This window comes from Phyllobates terribilis, unplaced genomic scaffold (genome assembly GCF_046119375.1).
Source record: "Phyllobates terribilis strain yellow unplaced genomic scaffold, ASM4611937v1 Scaffold_9__5_contigs__length_417890890, whole genome shotgun sequence".
Lineage (NCBI taxonomy): Eukaryota > Metazoa > Chordata > Amphibia > Anura > Dendrobatidae > Phyllobates > Phyllobates terribilis.
Genome location: NW_027362769.1, coordinates 367,721,792 through 367,741,496, shown reverse-complemented (window position 1 = coordinate 367,741,496; position 19,705 = coordinate 367,721,792). Strand labels below are relative to the sequence as shown.

Sequence of the window (19,705 nt, the reverse complement as noted above, 5' to 3'; positions counted from 1 at the left end):
ACTCCCTTTTACTCTGATGACATTTTTACTCTTAGCAGCTTCATCAGGTCGAAACCTGGAATGGCTTCCATCAGTCTTGAAGAAGTTTCCAGAGTAGCTGAATACTCATCGCTACTTTGCCTTTACTCCTCCAAAACCATCTCAGTTCAGTTGAGGTTGTGTGATGTTGGAGGCCATATCAACTGACGCTGCACTACATTCCTCTCCATCTTGGTCACATAGCCCTTAGATAGCTTGGAGGTGCGTTTGGTCCCAAGTACAGACCAGATGGGGTGACATGTCAGTCCTGAATGCTGTGGTCGCTGTGCTGGATAATGTGCCTTGAGTTTGGAATAAACCACCAATAGTATCACTAGAAAAGTACCCCCTACACCATCACACTTCTCCCTCCATGCTTCAGGGAGGGCGCCACATATGTAGAAACCATCTGCTTGACTTTTTTGTGTCCCACAAAAACATTGCGGTTGATACCAAAAACCTCTAATTTTGACTCATCAGACCACAGTGCAGATTTCCACTGATCTAATGGTCAGTCCATGTGTTCCTTGGCCCAAACAAGTCTCTTCTTCTTGTTTGCGGTCATCAGTAGCGGCTTCTTTGCATATCTGACCATAAATGCCCACTTTTCGTAGTCTTCTCTGGACATTTGTTCTGGAGATGTGTCTGCTACTTGATGTCTGTGCATCATTTATGAGGGTTGTTATCTGAGGAGCTGCCAATTTGTGTTTTCTGAGGCCGGTAACTCAAATGAACTTATCCTCTGCAGCAGAGGTAATTCTTGGTCTTCCTTTCCTGTGGCGGCCCTCATGAGAGCCAGTTTCATCATAGTGATTGATGGTTTTCATGAATACACTTGAAGATACCTTTAAGGTCCTAGCAATTTTCCGGACTGACTGACTTTCATGTCTTAAAGTAATGATGGACTGTGATTTCTCTGTACTTAGTAGAGTGGTACTTGCTATTTTCTGGCTTAGAACAGTCATGGAATAGGGCTATGCACTGTATGGGACTGTGCACAAACACTGCCTCTACAAAACACACCGGATAGTTGCAGACACTTTCTAAAGACTGGTGTTTCCACATATGGGGTCTTGACGGGGTGACCTGATCACTGGAAGCCATTCCAGGGGATACCAGATGAAGCTACTTGAGAGGATGCCAAAGGGGTGTAAAGCTGTCATCAGAGTAGAAGTGAGGGGTACTTTGAGTTTTAACACACATATTCATATGATAAATTTCTATACATGTCCTTGTAGGCTACATCTGGTGATCTCAAAAATCACAAAAAATGCTATGCTCTATAAAGTAAATTAACTTTCAAGGTAAAACCTCTCTTACACCTGTTATTTCATGTGACTTTTCAGAATAAGCTGTCACATGTACACATTAGAAATAACATTATTCCTGCCTATTACATGATTAGTAGTTGCATTTTCCCCCAGTTAATATTCTCTTTAGGCTCTGTCCCTTCTGTGCAGTTGACTCTAAGCTAGTGGGTGGAGACCAGCTGCTATGATGTCTCTCCTACCCTGCACACGCAGACATGATGGATTTCTGCTCTCCTGACCCTATGTAGCTCAAGTTCAGAAGCATCAGCAAGGATATTATACAGCAGTACCGAGCAGTGTAGCTATGAATCCAATACTGGTCTGTGTGTGTCCCTTTAGACCTTCTTCTCACTCTGCCTCTAAAATGATAAGAAACACATTTTTAAAATGCTTTATTTTTTCCCCCTTACTTTTTTAGTCCCATCAGGGGCCTTGAACTTGCAATTGTCCAATCGCCTACAGTACATACTGCCAACACATCATGGTCTCCTATGAAGTGTCAGTGTACAACTAAGCTTCAAGGGAGTATTAGGATGTTCACGATGGGGGACCTTCAGCATGTTGTGGGAGTTGATGAAAGCTGGGTACTGACAACCATGCCATTTAAATGTTGCTGTCAGAGATTGAAAGTGTCATCTAAATGATTAACAGCAGGGTGTGGAGCTCAGTTCTGGAATAGTTGTTAGACACAGATGCTGGCTGCGTCATCTAAATGGTTAACAGCAGCGAGAGGCACTCAACTCCGGCACGGTTGTTAGACACAGATGCATCATCTAAATGGTTAACAGCAGGGAGCGTCGCACAGCTCTGGCACTGTTGTTAGACACAGATGCGGGCTGCGTCATCTAAATGGTTAACAGTAAGCTGCGGCGCTCAGCTTCGGACACAGATGCCGGCTGTGTCATCTAAATGGTTAACAGCAGCAAGAGGGGTCCAGCTTTGGCACAGTTGTTAGGCACAATTGCAAGCTACGTAATGAAGCCTGCGTCTGCCATGTGTGGAGTAGGCTCAGCTCCTGAGCCTGATCCACACACCTCGATCCTGTCCATGATGGATATATCAACCATGGAGTATTAAAATGACTAAAGAGTCAACGAGGCAGTGTCAAGACCAGAAACAGCCACATGGTCCTAAGCCTTGATGCTGGCAGATGAGCTCACACTATTTGATCAAAAGAACCTCAAATTAATAGATATAGTCTATATATAAAAAAATTCAGTTGAAAATTCATGTATTCAATGTTTATACAGACCCTAATGTGCTCAGAGTGCGGATATATATGTTTGCTTGAATGCAGTCCTGGTTTTAAACCTGCCCCTTTATACTCGCAGACCAGCAGCTTCCTCTGATCTCCAGGCCACACGTTCTTAGCCCTGAGATTCTGGCTCTCTACAGAAAGCGCCCAGAGTCATTCCCCGTTGGATCGTTCATAACCAAGAAAGATATTTTGGATGCTATTATATTTTCGTGGGAATATAACTCTAGTACGGAAGTTCGCAGAGATTTGACTCCACACATCATCACCTTCTATGAAACTAAACCGTGAGTATCATCAGTGACCACACGGCTGCGATAAAGAAAATGATCACTTTATTTCATTTATCAAACTTCTACATTCTCTACTGCAGCTTCAACTTAATAGATAGCTGATTCATAGCGTGTCTCCTTCTGATGTCCTCCTCGATGTCCACCTTGATACTATTTTTTATGTCTTTTTTAATGTTTCTTTTTATGCTATTTTTGATGTTCTTCATCTTATATTTCTCTGTGGTGTTCTCCACCCTTTCTTCTCTTTCGCTCTCTAAGAACAATTCTACACTTTCTCCCTTTAACTCGTTTGTGACTAAAAATGATCTGGAGCGTATAAAGATGTCATTCATGTCGTCCTGTCTGTCAAAGTAGCCGGCCTCGATATCTTCGACAGCAAAACGTCTTTTATTTTTCTTTTTGAAGTACAGACAAATGCCGGTGCCTGTTGCAATCCATGTAGATACTATTGCAGAACTAGCCATTGCTAAAATCGTATGGTAACCTGTAGAAAGATAGACAGACATTGTATTTCTTGGGTGTATAATGCACAATCTCCGAGAAAATATGTCCCTATTAATAAAGCTTCAACGAACGCTTTACGTGAGTACTATCAGCTCTATGATAGTAATAAATTAGCCCCCCAGGAACTTGAGTCCCAGGATCCACCCATGAAAGGCAAACATGCTAATCACCACTGCATAGGAAATAGTAACTATGTCAAAATCAGGATCTAAAATTTCACCAGAGGTTAACAAGCCAAGTTACTACTAAAGAGCCGTCATTGATCTTGTTGGCCAGAGTTTGCCCCCCAATCCCACATTTTGGTATTTTAACCTACTTTCTAGAATTTGTTTTACAATAATCCTAAAACAAACCTGACATGTCTCTCACTGTCTTCAAAAACCTACAGAAAGACTTTTGTGGTCATCCCATTAACATGGAATCTACTGTAGTTACGACACCATTGTCTAACATTGTCTTCATTATGACACGGTAAAGCCATGATGTCATAGTCAGTATTACTAACAAAGCCCCCTAGGGCTGTCTTGTGTGGGTCCCCAATGGAGCAGGACTTATTAGCTGCCTGTGCAATTTGCATTTGGAAAGCACAAGCAATACATTATAATAAGTACAAAATAAAATAAAAAAATAAGTCTATTTTTTTTTTTTTTTAAAACAATTAAATTGAAGGTTTTCATAGTTAATTGCCGTTATATATATGAGCCCCTCCACTCATCTGCCCCACTTGCTGTCATTGGTCTCTTTTACATTGTATGATGTTGCCGTTTTATACCTATTTTCTGTTTATGTCTCACTCCAGATTGGTGTCCGTGAGTCTCTGCCCTCGGCCGGGTGGTGGATCCTCTACCGCCATTTTGCCTGTCCAACAACCGAGCCCAGGCTCCAAAAATATCTGCCCTTCTGCAGTCACCGCAATACAGCTGGACCTTTGTATAAAGGGCTCCGCCATTGGTAATATAGGACGACTGTCTGACATTGGCTGCCATCTGCTGTCTATAGGGATAGTTGTGTTTATTGACCCATAATAGTAAGATGCTGCTGAATGTATGTCATAAATGGCAGTGAATGGTTTACTATGCGCCTAAAAAATGGACAAAATGGTTAAATGTGATAAAATAACAAAAGATTTAGTACTTACTTGTTGCATCCCCCCTCACAGCATCACTGGTTAGAGAAGTGGGTATTGGGACACACGTTAACCACAGCATTCAGGTTTCCAATTCAGTCCCATTGACCCCGATGTATAAGAGCTCACTGATACCAGCGCGGTCCTGTAATAGGGGCCTCCGGGGTAACAAGTCAGTTCATGACATTTCTTTCTCCTAAATCTTCCCCCATCACCTGTGAGAGATATTATTGAGAAGGAAGGAACCGCATCAACTCAGGAGACCCCGTAATGTTACAGAGCGGGGGAGCGCGTGCTGAGGAGCAGAGGGAAGAAAAGTCACCAACGCTCTGCTGACCCCATAACTGCAGAGTCCAGACCTCCTCTGGTATCAGTACAAACACAGCGCCCCCGCTGGGAGCTTCATGGCCGAGCAGCTGCATGCAGCCTTACATCACCAAGCACAATGCCGAGCATCGGATGAAGTGGCGTAAAGCTGCCACCACTGGACTCTGGAGGAGACTTGTTCTGTGCAGTGATGGATCGAACTTCTCTATCTGTGTCTGATGGAGGAGTCTGGGTTTGGTGACTCCAGGAGGACGTTATCCCCTGACTGCATTGTGCCCCCTGTACAGATGGTGGAGGAGGATAATGCTATGGGCTGTTATCAGGGGGCGGCCCCTTAGTGCCAGTGAAGGGTCGTCTAAATTCTTCAGTACAAGACATTGTGGACAATTGTAGCTTCCATCTTTGTGGGAACAGTTTGGGGAAGACCCTTTTCTGTTCCCCATGACTGCACCCAGTGCACAAGCTCCATACAGACATGGAGGGGGAGTTTGGTGGAAGAACATGACCGGTGGCACAGAGCTCGGACATCAACTGCATCCAATACTAGAGACTGTGATCCCGGCCTCATCCCATTATCAGTATCTGACCTCACAAATGCTCTTCTGGATGAAGGGACAAAAATTCCCACAGACGTCTCCAAAATCTTGTAGAAATCCTTCGCAGAAGAGCAGGAGCCGTTATATCTGCAGAGGAGCAGACTCCATATTAATGTCTATAGATGTAGGATGGGAGGTCAGAAAAGCTCCTGTCGGAGAAATGTGTTGATGTCCTAACACTTCTCTCCATATAGTGTATCATGTATGTAGAGATAATGTTTCTCCTCTTCTTACAGATTGCTCTGAATGGCAGACAGTAAAGCAAGGTGCCCTGGATGGACTGAAGATCACCCTCAGCCAGTCCTTGCAGAATCACTGCTCATGCTCAGCCCCGCCATCCTATATACAAGGTCACCTGGCCAAAAATTTATTTTTTTTCAATAATTAGGGTGGACTTAAAATGCAACTTTCTTGTACTTAACCTGTTCTCTCCTTTTAGTTGTGACTGTTACATGTAGCCAGGAGAAGCTGTCCATCTCTGGCAATGTCTTGACCACAGACAGTGACCGGCACCTTATAGAAAGATGGACCACAGACCTACTCAACCATGGAGAACCCTTCACATTGCAGGGCACCTCCATGGGCTCAATGACGGGGTGTCTTATGACAGGAAGACTAGGTAAATCCATACTTGCCAAATTTTACAAACTGCTATCCGGGAGAACACATGCCCCGTTTTGGTTTTTGCCCCCTTATTGTGTGTTTGGACACCAGAAGGTTTGTCAGTGGTGTAACTTGAAACTTGTGGGCTCCAATGCAAAATCTCCAACTACCATTGGCCTTCTCATATGGGCCAAAAGGACCTTTTGGGACCACCTGAGCTCTAGGAACAGCTGCTCCCACTTTAGTTACACCACTGAGGATTGTGCTGCCCCTAGACTTGCCAACATTTCCTGGGAACTCGGAAGGTTTCCCCTTTTTTTCCGGGAGTTTCCTGGACAGGGTAAACAATGGGAATGACAGCTCTAAGGGTGGTAGCTGGCAATCCCATCGAGTTATCAGTCCATTTGGTGCTCTGTCCCCTCCAGGCCCTGTACTTTGCATAATAAAATGTATCAGATTTGTGCACTTTTCCTTTAAATCATACATGTTGTTCGATATATTCTGAGGACTACCAAAATCCTGCACCCCCGAATCTCATAGTTCTTTTCCATTTTGACCTTTAACTTGCAGTGTCATCTTTTTCTTGGCATGATCCTTCAGTCGCTCACTTTCCCTGATACTGCTACTACAGGAAGGAGCCAGATGAAGACATCTAATACCTCGTTATTTATAGGGCATGGCGGAGGAGTACGCAGCCAGAAGTGATGGATGATATCATGAGTATATCCATTCCATCATCTGGTGTATTGCCCGTCTGACAATTTTTGCACTTTCGTTTTTTTTCCTCCGAGTCTTCCAAAAGTCACAACTTTTTATTTTTACTTTTCCATGAACTGAGCCGATCCAGAATTACTATTTTTGGTGGACAAGTGGTCATTTTGAATCACAACATTCATTTTACTATATAAATGTACTGAAAAAATGGAAAAAGAAAATCCAAGTGGGGTGACGTAGTGAAAAAAAAAAATCTAATGTATTTTGTAATTTGTTTTCACCTTGTTGAATCTGCGACTAAAATGACCTGGCAGCAAGATTCTCCAAGTCAGGATGATTACAGAGATACCAAACTTGTATACATACTATTTTATATTTTGTTTTAGTGGTCAAAAAATATTCAGAACTTTAAAGAAAAAAAATTGTTTTGTGTCGTCATTTTTCGGAGAACCCAAACTTTTTTTCTTTATTTTTCCATTTGAGGGCCTGTTGGCTTTTTTTTATTTTTTTGTATTTTTAAAAACTTTTAATCACTTTTTTTTATAGTCCCACTTGTGTTACAATTCAATACTGCAGGTGGCTATGTTTCATATTCTATTGGCACCTCAAGTCATGGTTGAAGGGATGGGCGCACAAAATGACTTCCAAAATGATGTCCAAATCAGATGTTTGTGTATTTTTTTTTATTATTAAAAATAAGGCTTTTTGGTTTTCATACTATGATGATGATTAAAAAAGAAATTTAGTAATCTTGTAATTTTCACATTGGCGACTGGGCCAATGTAGACTTATACTTCCTGTATTTTCAGGAAGCGTTTACCGCAGTCTCAGTATCATCAGAGGCAGGGTTACAATGACAGGTAATACCTCTATACACAGCTGATAACGCAGGAACCAGCAATCAAAATAAGTGATATCACAGCTCACCTCCTCCTCCCTTCACAATGATCTTTGCACACGCTCATTAGATGCGTCATTACAAAAGACAGGGTCAGAGTCAACTCATTACTGCTAATGTACATGTGTTGTTTCCTGAAACAACAGGAAGTATAAGTCTAAAAAAAAAAACAGTGACCGGTGTATAAAATGCAAGATTTCTTATTTTTAGTGAGCTACAGAAAAAAAAAAACATTTACAATTTTTTTCTAGTCCTGATCTTCCCATCTGTGTTTCCAGGATACTTTAAATCTTGGCAAATCTCCCTCCTGGTGCTGCTGTTACTGCTCATGATATGTGGAGTCATTGGATTTATAATCTATCTACGGAGAAGGTAAAGAGGCGCCCAAATCCTAAATGTTTTATTGCGCTCGACCATGGCCCAAGTCATGCTCCGGGGTCCCAGAAACTGATATAGGATGCTGCATGCAGGGTTATAGTCCGTTGTGGCCAGTGATTAACTCAGCAGGAGCTCTGTCCTTATTACAGGGAAGGGAAGGGGGATACAAAAACACCTTCTCGCACCATGTCAGACTATTACATCATGAATGGGATGAATTGAGTGGGCTCAGGTGCCGAGCTTGCTCCCCACAAGACATTGGCCTCTAACAGCAGTGATCGGAGCCATCTTGCCGTTTGACAGCTGCATTTTAGTGTTCAATCTCTGAAATGGTGTGATCCCGGTTGGGCCTCTGTTCGGGGGTACATTGCCAATGGGTTGAGATGTCAGTCAGGCGCCTAATGATGGCCCTGTCACCAAAACCTTGATGCTCCTGTGAAGCTCAGCCAAAGGCCATGATTTTCGCTATATACTTCAATACTGATATATTGCAGCATATAAGTGATCAATCACAGTGTCACAGGTGTGTCAGAGGCGACAGACAGTCGCCCTGCAGTGGGTTACAGGAGATCTCTACGTTTGGCATTGCAAACGTGTCTTTAGGACCGAGCGACTACCTCTCTCTTGCTAATTAGCTCTCTGGCCTGGGTGTATATACACCTGGTGTGTCTGAGAGGGAGTCGCCGGTTTTACTCATTTCTACTTGTGAAGCTTAGCAGGAGCAGTACCTCGTCCTCTCTGGAGCTTGAGGCCGTGTGCTTATTTGGAGTTCATCTAAAGCTAAGCCATTTCCCCTGTTTTGTCTACCCTTGTTGTCTATAGAGTTTAGTGGAGGTTGACTAGTGCTCATCTCCTTCCATCCCTAGCCTTAGCCCTACGCCAGGGAGAGTAGGGAGAGGCACGCGATCGGCGATAGCTGAGGAGGCTATATAGGGACGTTAGCGGAGACAGGGTGATGCTAGACCAGACTAGGAGGTCTCCACTTCCCCCTTTCCCTAGTGTTTGGGCTCCCTTTCCCTTTTCCCTGTGTCGCACTAAGTCTTTCCCACACCTTGCGTGACACACAGGTTCAATGGGGACTAAAATATATAGTGAAAATAAAATAAAAATTGTAAAAATCTAAAAAAAAATACATATACACAATAAAAATGTTTGAATCACCCTTTTACCCCAATAAATAAATATGATTTAACTCGTTCAGTAAATGCCATAAAATGATTAAAAAACATGAAATGTCAGAATAGCTATTTTTTCGGTTGCCGCCCTTTCCCGTCCAAAAAAGCAACAAAAATGGTTCAAAATATTGTATTCTACCCCAGAACTACAGTACAGACCAAACGTTTGGACACACCTTCTCATTTAAAGATTTTTCTGTATTTTCATGACTATGAAAATTGTACACTCACACTGAAGGCATCAAAACTATGAATTAACACATGTGGAATTATATACTTAACAAAAAACTGTGAAACAACTGAAAATATGTCTTATATTCTAGGTTCTTCAAAGTAGCCACCTTTTGCTTTGATGACTGCTTTGCACACTCTTGGCATTCTCTTGATGAGCTTCAAGAGGTAGTCACCGGAAATGGTTTTCACTTCACAGGTGTGCCCTGTCAGGTTTAATAAGTGGGATTTCTTGCCTTATAAATGGGGTTGGGACCATCAGTTGTGTTGTGCAGAAGTCTGGTGGATACACAGCTGATAGTCCTACTGAATAGACTGTTAGAATTTGTATTATGGCAAGAAAAAAGCAGCTAAGTAAAGAAAAACGAGTGGCCATCATTACTTTAAGAAATGAAGGTCAGTCAGTCCGAAAAATTGGGCAAACTTTGAAAGTGTCCCCAAGTGCAGTTGCAAAAACCATCAAGTGCTACAAAGAAACTGGCTCACATGAGGACCGCCCCAGGAAAGGAAGACCAAGAGTCACCTCTGCTTCTGAGGATAAGTTTATCCAAGTCACCAGCCTCAGAAATCGCAGGTTAACAGCAGCTCAGATTAGAGACCAGGTCAATGCTACACAGAGTTCTAGCAGCAGACACATCTCTTCAACAACTGTTAAGAGGAGACTTTGTGCAGCAGGCATTCATGGTAACAGGACAATGACCCCAAACACACCTCCAGGCTGTGTAAGGGCTATTTGACCAAGAGGGAGAGTGATGGGGTGCTATGCCAGATTACCTGGCCTCCACAGTCACCAGACCTGAACCCAATCGAGATGGTTTGGGGTGAGCTGGACCGCAGAGTGAAGGCAAAAGGGCCAACAAGTGCTAAGCATCTCTGGGAACTCCTTCAAGATTGTTGGAAGACCATTTCCGGTGACTACCTCTTGAAGCTCATCAAGAGAATGCCAAGAGTGTGCAAAGCAGTCATCAAAGCAAAAGGTGGCTACTTTGAAGAACCTAGAATATAAGACATATTTTCAGTTGTTTCACACTTTTTTGTTAAGTATATAATTCCACATGTGTTAATTCATAGTTTTGATGCCTTCAGTGTGAATGTACAATTTTCATAGTCATGAAAATACAGAAAAATCTTTAAATGAGAAGGTGTGTCCAAACTTTTGGTCTGTACTGTATACCAATGAAAAAAAAACAGCTCGCAGCACAGAAAACAAGCTCTCACATAAAAGGTTATGTGTCTGTAAATGGCAAAACTCTATTTTTTTTTAAACAAAATGCAATTTTTTTTAAGCCAGTAAAATATAATAAAAACTATACAGTTTTGAGATCGCCATCATTGTACTGACCTGAAGAATCATTTTACCAGGTCATTTTTACTGCACAACACACACAGTAAAAATAAAACCTAAAAAATAGTGGTGAAATTGTAGTTTTTTTCCCACTTGGAATTGTTTTTTCATTTTTCAGGACATTAAACTTCAACTTGTCCCACAAAAAAAACCCAAAACCCTCATATGGCTATGATGACAAAAAGATAAAAGTACGTGAAGGGAGAAAAAAACAAAAGAGTAAAAACGGAAATTGGCTGTGTGAGTTTTATGTAACAATTAAACCTTGGACTTTCTTATTTTTCGATAAAGACAATTGTAGATTTGTAGGAGTCACCAACAGCAGGTATAATAATAATAAAAAAATTACATTTTATTTGCCCAACCTCAAATTATTGTTCTGGTATCTAAAATCTTCATACATTGACATTTATTTTCCAGGACCCCTCAGAACTACACAACCATGGAAATGAATCTGCAGACAGAGTTAACCTCCGACTACTGAAGATCTAGTGGAAAGGCGACGGCCTACAGAGGTGGGACTCGTCTCGAGATCAGCCCTGTCCAGGATCATAGGTCTTCTCTTCCTTCTTCCCTGGAGGAACTCTTCTACAAGGATACACAATTATTATTAGGAAGACATGAAGAAGACATGACAAGTCCTTGGAAAATGATGTACTCTTAGTCTGGATTATACCTAATCCCAAACTGTAAGGCAACCAAATTTTGGACTGAAAAGGGATCTCAGACTTTCCTCCATCTTCTCAGAGATCTCAACTTGCCACCTTTCTTCTGGTCCTACAAGTAGACAATCGTCATACTAAAAATATCTGTATTTTATGTCTGAGGAACAAAACTTGTTCAACATGGAAGACACTTTTGAAGGACATTCAGTCCTTTGGTTCCAAATCACAGGTCAATAGAAGTCACTTTTGATAGGATGGAAGTTCAGGAACCTTGAAGATTTGTTCATTTTCTCAAGTTGAAGGACTTGATTATTTTTTTATACAAGAAAATTAGTTTTAAATATTAAAAAAAATAAAAATAAAATAATAGATGTAGATGTGTATGAGCCATACTATAAAAGAGGAAGGCCATGGAGGCTAAACCAACTGGCCAAAGCCTAAATTGATAATAGGGCTGGTATGTTACGGCTATTGGATCAGCAGAATAAATCCAATTCTTGTTCACCCGAAACTATGTAATCTCTATAGACAAGACCACCTTCTCTTATAGGGCCCATGCACATTACAAAGGAGCATGGGACTCCACTATTATCCAGACAGAAGAGCCTTTAAGGTGCCGATCTCACTCTGGTGGTCCAACTCATCCATTTACTACATGGCTGGTGTGTAATACCACATTTTACATGTCCGACCCACGCTGTATACAGCTCTCATGGAAGTCGATAGAGATGAGCTGATTACCCTGGTCCGGCGTCCAGTTCTTCGTGGCAGCTGGACCGGGGCGGTGCGAACTTCTATACCGGTAGTCTTCTGCCACTTACTAGGTGCTCAGGACATCATGGCATGAGACTCTAGGAGGTAGCGGGGGTCCTTGTAAGCGGCACCCAGGTAGAGGATTGCCAGGGCATAACTAAACACCGTCCTTGTCCGGTTGGCACAACTTGATGTCAGATTAGGATAGTTCAAAACTTTTTAAAAGTGGCGAAGAAAAAGGAGAGCTGTGAGAAAATGTCAAAAACTTTTAATTTTTTTTTTCAAACCTCACACGGAGTATATGGCGAGATTTGAAGGTAAAGAGTCATTTATAAAATAATCACGTAGTATTTCATTTACAATTTTTTTTTCTTTTTCCTAAAAAATTTAATTATTTCTGTCTTTCTCATTGCAATTAGAAAAGTAAGAAAGGAATTCCGTGATCTCGCCTGAACGTAATGATCTAGTCAATGGCTTATAAGAGAGAGGGAGTCATGCGGACTTTCTCATGGATACCTACATTGTATGGAGCAGATGTATAAGACGGGAATCACACCTGCAGTTTTATAGAACCTAAGCCAGAAGTGGATCCAGTAGGAAGGAGAAGTATACGTCCCATTCCTTTTGGATCCACTCTTGACCTTGGAAGTGAAGACAGAAAATCCCATATTTTGAAATTTAAAATAGACATAAAAGTTTTGAGAATTTTTTTTTACTTACTTAGTGCTGATTATTTTTCGGTTTTATGATGATTTTCTATATTCGTTCACATCCAAAGTGAAATTCAGAATTGGGCTGTTAATTAGAAGTGTTCAAACAACCGCTCAGTATTCTCCTCTTATGAAGTGATGACATACTGCTGTACATTTATGATCGACGCCACTTAATCATTGACCCCTAGTGACTGGTGCCGGCTGCTGATACCTGTGCAACCGGGAGTGTCCCATCAATGAATCAACCCCTTAGGGTCACAGAGATCGGACCCTCATGATCATAAATTTATAGCGTATCCTTAAAATGGATTGTCTCACCAAAAAAAGCCACCTGGCAGCAAATAGCTTATTTTTTTATGGGCATTTTTCCTGAAGAAGAACAACTGTCTCTATAATGGGGTCATCAACAGGTCTACGGACTTGCCACATTAAATCTGGTGATTATGTTTGGAAATATTGCAGATTTCACCAATAACATTGCAAAAAGTGAAAATCTGCAGTGTACTGGAAACGTGGCAACTGAACCCAAGGCTGAATGCAGATATCTGTGAAGCCCAGACCTTGCATGGACCGGCCGAAGTTCTCCTGACTCAAACTCACCAGTTGCACATGTCTATGAGGCTGTCAAGTCCGGGTCACGTGCGGCTGCTTCGAGCATCGCGGTTTGTACTCAGACCATGTTTCACAGACATCTGAATGAGGCCTTATACACAGACAGATAAGTCCGACAGACCAGGAACACACATTTCTTATAGAAGGAGCGCCCCCTTATGTTGTCTATCTGCCCTTTGTGAAACAACACCTTAACGCTCAGCTAACTCCATAGACACTTTTATATAAATGGAGGAGTACAGGACACCAATTCCTTAAAAAGTTACTCAATTATAATATAATAGAGCAGATACACACCAGTTTGACTGGACAAAATGCCAAATTTCGGTAGACCCCTCTGCGACTAATATTCGCTGCATTTATGTAGTGTGCCGGTATTGATCTCCTCCAGTATAAGGGGTGTACTGTCCCCTAGTTCATTTTTATCCATGTCCCTTTAAAGGGCTATACTGCACCTTGGATATTTTTAAATACCATAAATGTCTGATAGATGGGGGGTCTAATCATTGGGACCCCGCGCCTATCTCTAATATAGGGCCCTGGAAATAGAGAGGTAACTGCGGATGTGCAGCTCTCCAGTCACTTGCACAATAGTTGAAGTGAAGAAAAGCACAGCACTTCTGGGTATATGGTGCTCAAGTAGGATCCCAACCCGTTACTGATATGCAACAAATACTTGGCACTCTTTCAGTTGTGTTCAATAGAAGAATTTTATTATGTGTGGAAAATCCAGAATCTACAAAACGTTTCGGTCAACACAAGACCTTCATCAGTCTTTCCAAGAGAAACAGAAAAAAATATATACAACAAATGAAAAATAGAACCGAACCCATACATACACAGGTCATACAATGAAAAATCACATAAGAGGATACATTTGTAACCACATAATATACAAAAAGGAAAATCTCATTATTGTACCTAGTGTAGTAGAATCTCGGCCTGTGTCCACTTGATGAATGTCTGGTGAGGGGTTCTGATGTGCCTTATACCTGAGGGGTTTACGGTCTACCTGGACTGTATTTGCACTCCGATCTCTGCTACACTCACCTATTTCCCATATCCCTGGACCTTGTCATGACTATTCACTCTCCATAATATTTCTTTTATTTTCCTGTTATCCATCATTCTTTTGTTTGCATCCATTCTCTCTTTTTTCAGTTTCCGTTTACTTGAGAGATTCTACTACACTAGATACAATAATGAGATTTTCCTTTTTGTATATTATGTGGTTACAAATGTATCCTCTTATGTGATTTTTCATTGTATGACCTGTGTATGTATGGGTTCGGTTCTATTTTTCATTAGTTGTATATTTTTTTTTCTGTTTCTCTTGGAAAGACTGATGAAGGTCTTGTGTTGACCAAAACGTTTTGTTGATTCTGGATTTTCCGCACATAATAAAATTCTTCTATTTAACACAATTGAAAGAGTGCCAAGTATTTGTTGCACTTGCATAATAGTTGACTAATAGATGTGGCTCCCACTACTTATTATTGATAGATGCCCGAGATATGAATACCCCTTTAATATCCCGGAGATCAGACTTCTCTCTGGTCCTAGGGGGAAGCACCAGAGAGGAGAATGATGAAATGATGCCATTGTGCACGCAGCGTTCCCCTGTGGATTCATCTAAAAAAGAAAAGCAGCTACAGAAGAATGTACAAGAACAAAGCTTCATATAAAACATGGAGCCCCTCTGGTCTGGAGATCTTCTGTCCGCCATGATTTATGGGGCTGCTTCTTCAAAAAAGTTCCATCTTAAAATGCCCAAAATCAGGCAAATGAGTATCAGTCTCTTGAATATTACTCAAGGGCATGCAGGTCTGAGAGATCTTTGCCCCCAGCTGTTGGATCTGTGACAGCACCTCTTGGTGGTTGCACTGCCGTTGTCTCATTTGTTCTTGTTCCCACCGATTCTGCCTCTCTATAAGAGTCTGCATGACTTGTGTCAGTCTGTGAAGCTCCCCTCTTATTGAGTCCAATTGCTCCACATTAGTTTCTGGCCTTGCTGCAGGAAATGCGGGGGCCGTCTGTGTGCTGGCGTCTTTTAACTGGTGAGCAAAATCGGAGAAGAGCATGACAATTGATACAAGTGACCGGCAGAATGCAACTAGAATATAATGCTTAGCTTTTCATCATCCCAAGCACAAAGCTTCAGCTGAGAACTGGAAGGTGCCAGAACACTGGGACACCAGGGACATTGTTATCAAGACAGATTTGATATAAATGTAAACCCTCCAGTGTGGTGTTATTACCCCCACTAAACACGTGATGGAACCACCAGACTATTTTCAGAAGATGAGGCCCGCGAGCCCCGCCAGGACTCCGGGGATGGGGGCACGAGCCCCGCCAGGACTCCAGGGGGTGGGGGCCACGAGCCCCGCCAGGACTCCAGGGGGTGGGGGCCACGAGCCCCGCCAGGACTCCAGGGGGTGGGGGCCACGAGCCCCGCCAGGACTCCAGGGGGTGGGGGCCATGAGTCCCGCCAGGACTCCAGGGGGTGGGGGCCACGAGCCCCGCCAGGACTCCAGGGGGTGGGGGCCACGAGCCCCGCCAGGACTCCAGTGGTAACAATATTAACCTCATTAGACACTACACATCATTCTATGAAAACCACTACACCACCAGGAACAATACTAAGCTTATTAGGTTATAGGAGGTATTAAGTCTGACTGTTAACCATGGTCTTTGGATTGCACAGAAATAAACCTTACCCTACCCTTCCCTTTCTTCCTGTAGTTATTCATACCTGAGTCCTTGCTTCGGCCGCCTGGCTTACATCATGCTGCTGGCTTGTTGCTGGAAGTGGATACTGTCCTCCTGGATTCAAGGGCTGACTTCCATTTTGAAATATTACCTAGTAACAAACCAAGAAAAAGCATTGTCACTTTCTCAAAGCTATAGGTATGGGGGTTGTCTGGGACTCACATATTGATGACCTATTTGTCGGTCATACATATGTGACCTGTGGGGGGGTAGGACATCTGGCACCCCATCAATCTGGCAGTTATCCGCTGATGGGTTGGGGTGCCAGGTGTCTACAGAGGGTGTCAATATGTGAAGTTCTGGACAACCTGGCCTGGTTTGCAGTAGGATTCCTCACATTACCTTCTTCTGTAGGATGATGGCTTTGTCTACCAACTTCTTCGTGACCAGCAATGCTGGGTTCCTGGGGGCGAGGAGGGGAGTCCGTGCTCTCCCATTGATGTGATTATGAGATGCCAGATATGTAAGGTTGGGACGAGGAACACTTAGCAAGGGATGCTGGACAGCACGAACAGCACCGGGTCCTTACAAGGTAAATGGAAAATGGTTAGTATTTTAAGGTATGAATCTTCCACCTGCCTCCACAACATGGACACCGGTCATATAGAGACCCCGCGATGACTCAGAAGGAGCATTTCTATATATCAATGACAATACTCACGCATCTCCTGCACCCTCTGTGCTTGTGTCACAGCCGGAGGCTCAGTCCTCGGCGCATTGGTTGGTGGCTCCAGGGATGGGTTTCCCTGAGAAAGAGACGTCACGCTCACAATTTTAATCCTTCCCTCCGTTTCGTCTTGCGGTTTTATGTTTGGGGTTGGATGTGCATTGGGTACTTGAGGACCCCTCTCATTTTTCTGGCCACCATTGTCATGCAGAAGTCTCCAGAGCTGGGCTTGTTCCCAGGGTTGTCCTTTTGCAGGAAGATTTTGTGGGGAAGCACTAGACTTCTCAGGTTCAATATTCTTACGTTTCAAGAAGAGGTAGATTGCCTGTGGCGTCACCTTTATATTGTCAAGCTCAAGGACCTTTTTGATTTTTCGAAAGCTTAGACCGGCTTTCCTCAACACTACAATCCTGTGTTTTGCCTGATCATCCAGGCGACCCATCGCGTCAGATGTCTAGGACTTCACGAGATGATCGGAAGAAAGCGAGTCCTGAAAGGAATGGAAGTAATAAAAGTCCAACAGTATGATAGACCCCATACATAGACCTCTGCTACTCCTCATACACCGACATCAGGATACGGCCCAGTCCTCCTCCTAATGCACAGGGATCAAGACACGGCCCCGTCCTCCTCCTAATACACAGGGATCAAGACACGGCCCCGTCCTCCTCCTAATACACAGGGATCAAGACACGGCCCAGTCCTCCTCCTAATACACAGGGATCAGGACACGGCCCCGTCCTCCTCCTAATACACAGGGATCAGGACACGGCCCCGTCCTCCTCCTAATACACAGGGATCAGGGCACGGCCCCGTCCTCCTCCTAATACACAGGGATCAGGGCACGGCCCCGTCCTCCTCCTAATACACAGCCATCAGAACGCAGCCCCGTCCTCCTCCTAATACACAGGGATCAGGACGCGGCCCCTTCCTCCTCCTAATACACAGCCATCAGGACACGGCCCCGTCCTCCTCCTAATACACAGCCATCAGGACACGGTCCCGTCCTCCTCCTAATACACAGGGATCAGAACACGGCCCCGTCCTCCTCCTAATACACTGCCATCAGGACACGGCCCTGTCCTCCTCCTAATACACAGTCATCAGGACACGGCCCCGTCCTCCTCCTAATACACAGCCATCAGGACATGGTCAAGTCCTCCTCCTAATACACAGCCACAAGGACACTGCCCCGTCCTCCTCCTAATACACAGCCATCAGGACATGGTCCCGTCCTCCTCCTAATACACAGGGATCAGAACACGGCCCCGTCCTCCTCCTAATACACAGGGATCAAGATACGGCCCCGTCCTCCTCCTAATACACAGGGATCAAGACACGGCCCCATCCTCCTCCTAATACACAGGGATCAGGACACGGCCCCGTCCTCTTCCTAATACACAGGGATCAGGACACGGCCCCGTCCTCCTAATACACAGGAATCAGGGCACGGCCCCGTCCTCCTCCTAATACACAGGGATCAGGACGCGGCCCCTTCCTCCTCCTAATACACAGCCATCAGGACACGGCCCCGTCCTCCTCCTAATACACAGCCATCAGGACATGGTCCCGTCCTCCTCCTAATACACAGCCACAAGGACACTGCCCCGTCCTCCTCCTAATACACAGCCATCAGGACATGGTCCTGTCCTCCTCCTAATACACAGGGATCAGAACACGGCCCGTCCTCCTCCTAATACACTGCCATCAGGACACGGCCCCGTCCTCCTCCTAATACACAGCCATCAGGACACGGCCCCGTCCTCCTCCTAATACACAGGGATCAGGATACGGCCCAGTCCTCCTCCTAATACACAGCCACAAGGACACTGCCCCGTCCTCCTCCTAATACACAGCCATCAGGACACGGCCCCGTCCTCCTCCTAATACACAGCCATCAGGACACGGCCCCGTCCTCCTCCTAATACACAGGGATCAGGATACGGCCCCATCCTCCTCCTAATACACAGCCACAAGGACACAGCCCCGTCCTCCTCCTAATACACAGCCATCAGGACGCGGCCCCGTCCTCCTCCTAATACACAGGGATCAGGACATGGCCCCGTCCTCCTCCTAATACACAGCCATCAGGACCCGGCCCCGTCCTCCTCCTAATACACAGGGATCAGAACACGGCCCCGTCCTCCTCCTAATACACAGGGATCAGAACACGGCCCCGTCCTCCTCCTAATACACAGCCATCAGGACACGGCCCCATCCTCCTCCTAATACACAGGGATTAGGACCCGGCCCCGTCCTCCTCCTAATACACAACCATCAGGACACGCCCCGTCCTCCTCCTAATACCTGATGTTATGCTGAGCCCTGTAGTCCCCGGGTCAGTGTACATACCTCTACACTATCAGTATCCGGGACTGCAGCCATGTCACTGCCTTTGTTTACGTTGGGTGAGGGGAGTTCTACAATATCACGTGATCTGTGAGGAATGGGCGGGGTTTACTCTGGTGCTTCTAGTTTCTATGGAGGAGCGGAGCGCAGCACATAAACACTGGGCGCGCTGCACTGACGTCATCAGAGCGCGCTGTCTCCTTTTCTCTCTCTCTGGGAGGTGTAGAGAGGAGGAGGAGGCTGTTAGCAGGAGGCTACTATACCTCAGGCTGACACTGCCCACAGTCTATAGAGCAGCAATCAGATATATGTCAGTGCATGGGGATTACCTTCTCTGCAGGCTGGTAACAGAGAGCACTAGACTGCACTCACTTGTAATGCAATGAGCATCCTATACCTTTGTA

General features: G+C 44.3%; 2 protein-coding genes across 3 annotated transcripts in view; one reads left to right on the top strand and one right to left on the bottom strand.

Moving 5' to 3' along the window:
- Nucleotides 1-13,182, top strand: part of LOC141162269 (uncharacterized) — a 48,295-nt gene extending 35,113 nt beyond the window's left edge. Inside the window, exons 11-16 of the mRNA XM_073648202.1 lie at nt 2,660-2,870; nt 4,180-4,331; nt 5,666-5,779; nt 5,869-6,048; nt 7,923-8,016; nt 11,194-13,182. Coding sequence (XP_073504303.1) covers nt 2,660-2,870; nt 4,180-4,331; nt 5,666-5,779; nt 5,869-6,048; nt 7,923-8,016; nt 11,194-11,257 — 815 coding nt within the window. The 3' untranslated portion in view covers nt 11,258-13,182. The remainder of the gene's footprint in view (nt 1-2,659; nt 2,871-4,179; nt 4,332-5,665; nt 5,780-5,868; nt 6,049-7,922; nt 8,017-11,193) is intronic.
- Nucleotides 13,183-14,899: 1,717 nt separating this feature from the next.
- Nucleotides 14,900-19,451, bottom strand: LOC141161174 (uncharacterized). Of its 2 annotated transcripts, none has more exons than XM_073645943.1 (5): nt 19,305-19,451; nt 16,947-17,442; nt 16,628-16,809; nt 16,269-16,376; nt 14,900-15,570 (listed from the first exon to the last, which is right to left on the bottom strand). In XM_073645943.1, the coding sequence occupies exons 2-5, from the start codon at nt 17,392-17,394 to the stop codon at nt 15,262-15,264; spliced, it is 1,047 nt and encodes a 348-aa protein (XP_073502044.1). In that variant the 5' UTR covers nt 17,395-17,442; nt 19,305-19,451; the 3' UTR covers nt 14,900-15,261. The 2 variants fall into 2 exon arrangements, with proteins under 2 accessions (XP_073502044.1, XP_073502045.1); XM_073645944.1 differs by having other exon boundaries at nt 19,260-19,307.
- Between the last annotated feature and the right edge of the window lie 254 nt (nt 19,452-19,705).